The sequence below is a fragment of the Schistosoma mansoni genome, chromosome W (genome assembly GCF_000237925.1).
Source record: "Schistosoma mansoni strain Puerto Rico chromosome W, complete genome".
In the NCBI taxonomy this organism is placed as follows: Eukaryota; Metazoa; Platyhelminthes; class Trematoda; order Strigeidida; family Schistosomatidae; genus Schistosoma; species Schistosoma mansoni.
This window is the reverse complement of record NC_031502.1, coordinates 52342165-52353077: the sequence shown is the minus strand read 5'-3', so window position 1 is coordinate 52353077 and position 10913 is coordinate 52342165. Positions and strand designations below refer to the sequence as shown.

The 10913-nt window shown below is 32.0% G+C and overlaps 1 protein-coding gene and 1 non-coding gene across 2 annotated transcripts in view; both read right to left on the bottom strand.

Moving 5' to 3' along the window:
- Positions 1-5241: 5241 nt before the first annotated feature.
- Smp_039750 (putative glycogen phosphorylase) overlaps positions 5242-10913 on the bottom strand; it is a gene marked incomplete at its 5' end in the record, with an annotated part of 37824 nt that continues 32152 nt past the window's right edge. The window contains 3 exons of the mRNA XM_018790110.1: positions 5242-5585; positions 6827-7028; positions 8558-8736. Coding sequence (XP_018655486.1) covers positions 5406-5585; positions 6827-7028; positions 8558-8736 — 561 coding nt within the window. The 3' untranslated portion in view covers positions 5242-5405. The remainder of the gene's footprint in view (positions 5586-6826; positions 7029-8557; positions 8737-10913) is intronic.
- On the bottom strand, positions 10704-10769 carry Smp_tRNA_02272_Gln_TTG.1.1. Its single transcript has one exon. It is a non-coding gene (tRNA).

Here is a 10913-nt window from a genome sequence, read left to right as displayed (position 1 = left end):
TACGTTAGTTATATAATTTATCCCTTTATCTAAATAAATGGAAAAAATTCAATAAGACTATAATTTATGGATGACTTTGAGAATATCCACCTACTAACTAGGACTAAATGAGGGTCATAAAGCAGTATGAGGAATTAGATTTAGGGTTTTTATTATGAATTGACATCAGCTATAATACCGAAATAGTAGTTAACCAAATGAATGAATGAATTTCGCGCCAAAATCCGTGATCTGTTATATGAAGTCTGATTGGTTCGTTCATAAATAATAGTCTAGCCGAAAATTCTTATTAACAAAATAATGCAGTGCTAATGATTGTTGTGTAATTAAACTGTTTAAAAATTATTATCGGAACTTGATATCTAATAAAGAAAGATATGTTGCTTCAAGTATACACATTATACAGTTTATTAATTTAATCATTATCATTTTAATTGATTTCTGCCATAAAACTTAGGGTAAGATTTTCAACATCTACAAAATCAACGTACACTCAAAATACATTATCAAGAGAGATATTCCAGAATGATAACAACACAAGTCATACGAAGAGGAGACAAGATAATCATTTAGATCCAATCGAACAAATATACACAGTAGGCCAATGGTTAGCATTTTTTTAGCGAGTTGGTTTTCTACGTGATGGGGTCGCTAACCCCATGCCCAACCCTCCTCCTTTACCCGGGCTTGGGACCGGCAGTAGCCCCCGGAGGAGCTATGGGCGGAGTTTGCTCAATGAAGAATATATTATACGTAAATAATAACCTCACATCTAAAAATAGAAAGTCGATTGTATTTTCAAGTAAGTCTGAAGAAAATGTCATTGAGGTTAATATTCGATAATCGAGCAGGTTCGTGAAATAAAGTACCTAATAATAGGAGATGACAGTTTACGAACCAAGTACTAAGTTTTCAGTTTTATCATATCATCGTACATGACCATCAGTCTACCTCAGACAGAACAGAAGCTTCCTCAAAACATGAGAATCCACAAAAGTAACCAGTAATAGTGGCGGACCTTAAAATTATCTGTGAACTAATGAAAAATCGGTTACATATAAAACGTCAACGAAGTCAATTTTATGTAAAGTATATTCAGGTCAAAGATTAAGAAAATACGAAGGTAGCAGCGAAACATATTCACACGAAACTGATTATCCTGAAACAACGGATAGTGAGGTTAATAAAGATTTCTTCAATGTACCGAAAAACTCTAACCGACAACATTCCCAATAGTTGATCAAGGAATGATCATATGGACTAAATGACGTTGAATAATCCCAGAGAATTCATGGAGATTCAGGTGACAAAAATAAAGAAAAACATTTAATAGACTCAGTAACACTAATAAACGCTGAATTTCAGAAGTCTAACAAAATAGTATCACACGTTTGGCCATGATCACGGTTTAAAGTTGTATTAATAATGATAAAAGAGATATATACAAATCTTTGATAGTAATCCACTGGGACTGCATTAGAAACTAAATAAAAAAAACCATGTTTGTCTCTTAATAGCCTTGTGTCCACTGATTAGAATGATTTAATTATAGGCTTCCGTTGTCGTTCTTGACAAAATAATCAGGGCCCACTGCATAAAGTTTTAAAAAACATGCACTGGAGCACCAAACACCTCACATTACCAATTGATTTTGGAGTCATTTGTAAGTAAGAAACTCATGTTGAATTGAGTCATCCATATAGATTCAAGAAAAATACCAAAACTGACTGCAACTTCCATTAACTCATCATTAAAAAATTGTCATTCAAGTGTAGCATTAAGTTTGAAAGAAAATTAACTGGTGTTACGCAGACTGTTGTAGTAGCTCGAAGAAAAATAACTAAAACATGATCCGAAATATCAATCAATTGTCTCAATCTTAACCGTTCCTTCAGAAAATATTAGTCCATCGTCTTCGATCATTATTGTTCATGCATTTTCAAACCACTTACGTTTCGTTTCTGTTCTTTCTATATCGATCTTCTAGTGAAATACATTCTATGCCTGACCATCGTCATATACTACTTATGTGGAAGTAAGCAACCCACACCACAATAATACTGTTTTTTCATAGGCTACTGTATATAGAAAATAATTATAAATGAGAATATACAACTATGGTAAATAACATTGAATTTATTTATTTATTTAAACACATAAATATTGGTACAAAGGGGAATCATATATATATGCCCCACACAAATCTCATCTGATTTGCGTGAGGGTTGTGAAACTGCCCGGGTGCCCAAACTGAAGCATATGGTTATCTTAAGGGGCCATACCCAAAGCTTTTGACCTAAAGGTCTGATCCACAAGGCAGTGGAGCATCGTGAAAAGATGCAGTCCCATGGTAGCCGGTGACTAACTGTTGTTTCATACGCCATTTGTTCCCTCAGGATACTGGAGCCCATGTGCACCATTGGTTTGGAATCAGGGTTTTCCGAATTTCCTAGGTGTACCCTCCGAGTCCACCAACCCGGTTAAAGCGCCGGATATTCACTTTTCGTCCTCTCAATTTCGTAAACAACACCCCCGCGACGAGAAGGCAGTGAGTAGGACTTCCCTGTCAGATGCCATATACGTGTTGCCATGTGAAAGCATTTCGAGAGTGAGAGAGGACTCTCCCCACTCTCGGCTGTATCAGGGCATTTGGGGGCATAAATCGAATGTCGTTGCCAGGAAAATAGAAGTCCATCACTGGGAAGTCTTCATTTTATCCAATGACTGAATTGGATTCAAATCGTTGTTCTCCGAATGATTATGCAAATCGGTGGTAAAAAGTGGGATCAAATTATTTTGTTAGAATTATTATTTTTGGTGCGTCCATTTTTAAAGAAAATACATATTCAGTATTCATATATTTCTCTATTTTATCAAATATGATTATCTGAAAGGAGTTAATTTATAAAGCGCAACATAGTGTTATTCATCACTACAAACGAATGAGGAAAAAATTTCTTAGTCATCAAATCAACTAACAATAAAAATAGTCTTTATGAAGAGGGGGGGGCAACTTCTGCGCTTTCCGACAGCAATGTTACTTAATCCAGGAGTTAACCATTATCAAATTAATTTAGATCATGATATGAGTTATCTTGAGCAAAGCTGTGATCTTGTAAAAGATAATTCTGATTAAGAATATAAGTGCGACTTAGTAGTACATTCATAATACACTACGAATATAGCACTAATCCTCTAAGTCTATCGAGAATTATCACGATCACTTTAAGATTTTTCAAGAAGAATACAGGTCCGGAAAATTAGTTCTTCTAGAAAGAATCAACATATTTTATTTTTCTTCAACCAATTTATGTGATTTAATAAATGCACACTGACAACTTCCCTGGCGTTCGGCATGATTTCATCTTTTATTAGAGAGCTGAAAACCTTTTTCTTTCAATTATCGTACCTCAAAATAGAGTTTTTTACATTCAGTTATTAATTTTTTGGGTCTTGTGTTTTTAAATGCTTCAAACCCTAATGAACTATGATTTAATAAATACAAAATTTCTAGGAAATTGTTATTATCTGTTACTCATATTTGGCTATATTTGACTAACAATAAAAATTGATACAAAGCCTCAATTAGATATAAATGATTGGAATGAATAAAAAGTTACCATTCAATAATCTATCTATTAAATAATGATGTAACTACATAAAAGTCTGAAGAGAATTCATACATCAAAGCAACATACACTTTATACAACACCTTTTTGAATATCACAACATGTTAAGTAATAATCCTCGAAATACCCATTTCATATTCTGCAACAAAGAATTCTTAATCAGATATCTGCTCTGATTAGTCTAGCTCTATTGAAAGTACAATAAAATGAGTAAACCACGTGAAACATTGTAACATTCCAATGAAACAAGAATAAAACTTTAAAAAACTTGCTGAATTTATTGTATCATATTATCTTCTCCCCAACTATATACAAACTAATTTTCCTTTTAAAAAAAATACAATTCGTTGAATGAAATGAATACACCATTGACAATTAAATAGAAAGTAATCCATTGGCAAAATAATAACTAAGAAGTTACGGTATATTTATCTCATTGAAATCGTTGTTGTGGCGCTTTCGATACACACTCCAAGAAACAATGATAATCATATAAAAATCAATAAATATCGTCGATTTAAATTGCTGAAGTGAATTATGGTTAATTTAATATTAAGTCAGTGATTAGAAATTAACATAATACTAATATAATATAACCTGAGTTACGTAATAAGCTTTTGAAATACATTTAAAATCTAATTAAGAAATTATTTCCAGGTATATTTCCCCCTATAAATAAAAAAAGATTAGTAATACACAATTCATACAAAGAAAAATTCTGTAATGAAAATTAAACAATTAAGTCATTAACATAACCCTTTATTCAAAAGGATTCATTCAATACAAAATAAAACAATCAATTGATTTTTTTTTCAAAATTTAAATAAACTATTTAGTTCTTATGAGCGAGAGATAGAGAATATAAAGTTTAGTTTAGCCATAGCAACAAAAGGCTTAACAACAATCAAAAAACAACAAAAAAGAAATTCCAATCATATTTAACTCAAGTAACAACTAGATTTGGATAACATTGACTATAAATTAGATAAACTATTCTAATATATAAACAATCACTGAGATTTCATTCATTAATCAAGTGAACATTAAAAAAAAACAAAAAGGAACACTAAAAATAGAATTCCATGTAACAGGGGTTTTATTCAAACAAAATAATATTCGTCAATAATCAATGTATAAATGAGTTAAGTTTAAAATATAGACGAAATATAATTTTAGAAATAATTGCACATTACCAAATGTATAAATTTAAAAACGACGGCAGTTTATCATTTAAAAAAAAAATCATAAAAAACAAATAAATTTTTAATATCAGAAGGCGTTTTGTGTAAATTATAGTAATTTCAATAGTTGAGATCATTAGTCAATTGAAGCTAGAACATCGTGGAGAACCTGGAAGCACTGGATAACCGTTTCGTTCGATTGTGGGACTCCTCAGCAGTGTGCATCCATGATCCCGTCTCGCGAGATTTGAACCCAGGACCTATCAGTCTCGTGAGCGAATGCTTAACCTCTAAAGCACTGAGCGCATTGCTAAGGAGTTCCACAATAGGATGAAACGGCCGACTAGTGCTTCTAGGTTTTCCATAGTGGTCTAGCTTCAATGGACTCATGATCTCAACTATTGAAATAAATTTTTATAACAAACATTTTTGTAATAAAACAAATTATTCGAAAAAATAAAAAACAAGCAAATAAACAAAAAAAGATGTATTGTTTATACAAATAAAATTATAAGAAACATTAGTATAAAAAGAAAAAGGAAGCATTAATTGTGCTTATTAATTGTTCTTCATCCCCCCCGTCTCCCTCTCCATTTTAATTTGAAGAAAATTTTTGAAGTTGATTATTTTCTAAATTATATTTTATAGATTCTTTTACAACAATTGGCTCTACTCTCCAAATATCACGTGCATATTCACGTACTGTACGATCAGAGGAGAATTTCCCAGCAGCAGCTATATTCATTAGAACCATTTTTGACCATCTTACTTCATCCTAATAAATGATAAACCCCAACAACAAATCAATATAAATAATGTAATTGTTTTATTTTTTAAAAATAAAATTAGATATTAATTAAAAAGAAGTTAATACAACCCTTTAGTATAATTTCATCTCTGTATCATTGAATTTCAATACATTGTGCTTTTTTTCTTCATTTTTAACCTGCAACATTAAATGTATAGTTAGGAGTCCCCACAGAGAACAAGATTAATTTACACGAATATTCGTCAAGATTAGAACGAATAGTTTGACAAAAATTATGCGCCGATTATAGAGAAGTCATTATATGTAAAAAAATTATATTTGAAATGATTTCAGAGATTGAAATTTGAATAATTCCAACGTTTCGTCTAGCTAACTTGTTTGAACTTCTTCAGGGAAATAATCAAATTTATCAAAGATAAATATAGTGTATGTTTAGCATTGCAATTATGTACCTGATGATTCTCATTTTTATTTGCAATTCGATGATTCAAAAACGATTTTTCAACCTTCGATTTGCACTTTTATTTTTACTTCACATAGAAACATATCAACACTGAATATCATTCATTAATAACTCATTCTTACACTTACATAGATAAACACATAATTCATCCAGTCTCCTTTTATTTCACATCGCTGAACTTTTCACTTGATTCTCATTCAATTGACTCATATTATCCTGTTTATAAATGTTCAACATACAAATATGATTGGTTTAAAGTACTATAGATTTTGATATGGTTGTTAAAAAAAACCATATATTTCTTTGATGATTTTGATTATTCCCCTGAAGAAGTTCAAACAAATTAGGTGGATGAAACGCTGGAATTATTTAAATTTCAATTGCTGAGATTATTTCAAATATAATTGTTCACATATAGTGAACAAGATTAATTGTTTATAAATAAATCTGATACAACATGTTTTCCTATACTTCACTCATCCAATTATAATTGTTATATATTTCAAGTTCGAAAATTTACTCAGCGTACTGAAGCGGTTTACTCTACTAAAAACTATATTAATAAATATAAAAGATGAGTCAAGTTCAACTCATGAAGTATGTCATTAGAACAAAACAGAATTAAAGAAACTAATTAGTTTATAAGTATCAAAAACCATGGTTAGCATTGGGATATTATGGAAATAATAATAATAATAATAATTATTATTATTATTATTGTTATTATTATTAAGGAAAACTGTCGTAATCTATCTAATAGGGAGAAAATGTAAATTATTCCTACCTTATATGCTGATTCAACTTCAGCTTGAGCACGCATATAATCAGCATAATCTGCACATACCATAAATTTATCTTCTGTAACTAGTTTTTTATATAGGTCTTTAAATAAATCAGGTTCATTCGGACAGTAATAACCATCACGTATTTGATCTAAGCACAAACGAAGTTCTGGATTGGAAGATATATATCTCATTGGATTATACCTAATAAAGTGTTGGGAAAAAAGCAAACAGTCTAATATTACAATAAAAATATAAGGTGATAATATTTTATGATTAAAGGACTAGAACAGCTTAGAACAGATAAGCTGTGTCAGAACATAATGCGACGTTAGCTTGAGAATGAGCAATAAATGAAGAAACTATTAATAAAAAACTGTGCTTTATAGCAAATGTGAAAACTCAGCTAAAGGTGACCTCACATTACTATCAGTAACAAGAAATCTTTCCAACAGTGTTGTTGAACCGGATGAAAGATTCAGTGGACGCTAAGCTTCAAGATCAATAGGCCGGATTTTGTAGGGATCGGTCGTGCACACGGATTATCGCTGAACAATCAATTGAACGGAATTCGTTCGTAGCTGAGCCAATCGTCAACATCATCAGGAATTCATACGACGAACAACACTGTCAATCGTAGCATGGAGGACAGCTGACAGATGCATTCCAAGTGAGGACCGGTGCCAGACAAGACTACTCACTGTCTCTCCCTCTTCTCTTTCTTCTAGTGGTTGACTGGATTATGAAGATCTCGAGATCTGACGAGAAGCACGGAACACAATGGACAGGTTGGGTGCAATTAGATGATTTAGACTTTAAGTTTAAGTGGAATTTTGTTCTCTGAGCTCAATGATTTGGTCTTGGAGCTTCCACTGTCATTCTGAACAACATAATCGGCAAAAACTTCAGGTAGAAGTCAGGTTTTAAAGGCTAATTTCCTCTATATCTGACTCCAATAATTAGTATCCAGTTAACTGAGTATTTACACAGGCTAAATCTCTTGGTAGTATTGTGAATTTACTCAAGATCATTCAAAAGCTTGAAAACAAGTTGTAGAGATAGCTTGTTGTTAATTATTAATAAAAATCCGCAAGCGCGCAGAAAACAAGCACACAGGGAAACCAGTGAGAGGGAGAGTATGTGAGTGTGAGTGTTAAAAATCCATATATATATTTATGAGTGTTAGCGATTGTGGACAAATTATTGATTGTTATTGTATACAACCAATGAGAAAATAGATAAAGATTGACTTGCGGATATGCGTTCAATCAGACTCACACGTAATTTTACATAGTGGATTAAATATGTAAATTACAGCAAGTAGACAAATAATAAAACAGTTGAATGGGCTTACTACAAGGTGTTTGAATTTCTCCACATATGACTCACAGCTTGTCATGTCGACCTCGATCCTGATGAGTTACTGTTGTCTTCTGATTGTATTTCCCTCTGATTTGTCTCTTAGTCATATGTTTGTCCACGATTTTCCTGATTGATCAATAGATTACATAGGAATTCGAATACTTCACTTTTACCTTATGTTTATGCTGATGATGTTATTCAGAAGAACGATAAAAGCTCCACTACTCAAACCAGAGAGAACAAAACTCCACCTAAATCATCCAGCTGAGCTAAAATTCTTCCCTAACATCTCGAAAGAGTAAGCCTATTCTATTAACTTGAGCGCGTATTAAGTAATAATTTTTTCCTGAAAATTTAATTTTTGTGACTACCGATAAATGGTCTTTACTAAAAAAGTAAGATTTATGGCTTCATTGACTTGCCCTGTTTTACGCAAATAATTGACTTCTTCAATAGTACGACCAAAGACAAATGCATTGGAGTGACCAACTTCTTGAAATATTTCAATATTTGATCCATCCATCGTTCCAATAGTTAATGCACCGTTCAACTAGTTAAAAATGTGAATAAAAAAAAATGAATAAGCAATGAGTATTATGAAAAAACAAGAGGACACTGAGAATAAAGAAGTCATGCAGATATAAAAACGTATACTAGAAGATGAATATCATATTAAAGTTTAGATCTGACGCTTAGTTTCACACCACTACAAGAAGGAAAAACGAAGAACATATTCATTGATCGAGTGGTCAACCGCTAGAACGCGAGATCTGAAGGTCCTGGATTCGATCTACTATGTAGTGGTAAACCCACGCTGTTTATATATATATATCCTAATTAAAACTGATTTGCCATTGAACTTACACCAAACGCCGGTTAACTTACTCCAACCATAGTGACATGTACGGTTTAGATTTAAGGTTGTAATTTTTCTAATAAGTCAAAGACTTCTCCAGCGTTGTATTGATTTATCATCTTTTTTTCAATACTTTAAACAAACCGAAGGTAAATTAAAGCGATGTTAAAGAATAGCTACGTATAAGAATACACTTCAAATATTATTTCATGATGTGGATCGTTTGTTTTTAAAAGTTTTAGTGAAGTTCATAAGAAAACATAAATTTTTTAAAGTAATATTTAGTTAGTCAACCAATTAGGCAAACTTGAGAGCAATCTTTAATCCATTAAAAGTGGACGTTTTACAAGCCAACTCAAATCTGTTAGTTATTTATCATAGAGGTAATTAGTTTGTCCACTTTAGCTATCCTACATATAAATAAAACATTTAAGGTTCATGCTTTAAAATTGTCGTAAGTCGTGTCGTCGATGAAATCTCTTTGCAGTAACTCTTCAAGTTATTCACCTACTCTATTACCTAATGTCTAAGTTTTGCCTTTGTTTGAAGTGTTATCTTTGAATTCAAACGTATTACAACAGAATCAATATCAACTTCTGTGTATAATCAAATAAAATCATTAATGCACATTGATGTTATCACATCAAATTCTTAATATAACATTGAAATTATCTGTCATGATTTTGAACTGAAGAACAAGTATGTTATGAAACTGATCACTGTTACCAATCAAGTTTAACATGGACTAGCCGTACGGTTTCCATGTATATTGGCTTGATAATAGAGAGTTAGTTAAGAAACATTTCTAGTTGGGCTTCTGTATTAATTATCCTGGTAAGGAACTCCAAAGTTGTGACTCAATACAATTCTTCAGATTGAACTCCAGACACTTCCTTGTTAGATAATTTGATTGAAGTGTTAAAAGATTCAGTATTTTCTCTTTCATTACAAACCTGATAAGTAGTATGCCTTTATTTTATCTATTTGTGGCTGTATATGATGTGGCAAAACGATAAAGTTTAATCCATATACAGCGTTAAGGTTTCCAAAGAAATGACCACATCATTTATCAATTCCTGAAAGACCATTGATTGTTTTTCGTTAAAGATTCCACATAAGACAATGTGATTGGACGAAGACCTAGAAGATAGGGAGGTAGTTTACGAGTTCTAAAGAATCTAGAAAGTTAACTCAGTAAAAAACAGAAATTTGATAACCTCAGTCGAAATTTTGCAGACTATGAAAATGTATTTTGTAAAGGAATTCATTTATTTTGAATAATTCAGTGTAACCATTTGCTTTTACAAATATAAACAAAGTGTAAATGACAAAGTCTGTATCATGCGACAAATTATTTTTAGTTAATTGCATTCTCTAGTTTTACAAGTTACAATATCCGGTTATAGTGTTAATCTTTATCAAACGAAGTAAACAAAATTTAAACAAAATGAATGACTCCTTGTCTTCTTTTAAGTATGATTACAATCTAGTTAGTTAAACCATTTCTTTCTCCTACATTTCTGGGATATAAATGATCTTCAAAATTTCAGAAACATGACTCTAATTAAAGATGGATAGTGGCTAGCAGTGGAATCCAGGACGCGCGTTTCGTCCTATTTGGGACTCGTCAGCTGGATGTACCTGCATCTCAGAGTTGATGTTCACTCTGGGACTCGAACCCAGTACCCTCGCTTCAAACGCCATCGCGTTATCCACTCGGCCACTGAGTCCTGATAGCCATTTGCTTGTGCGATGGAGTGAAGTTTAAATTCATTCAGTATTGTATGTTTGAATCTTCCCATCGATTTGTTAGGACTGCAACTGGTCAGTCTCTAATTGGCATATGTGCATACTGTGCGTATTGCCTCGAG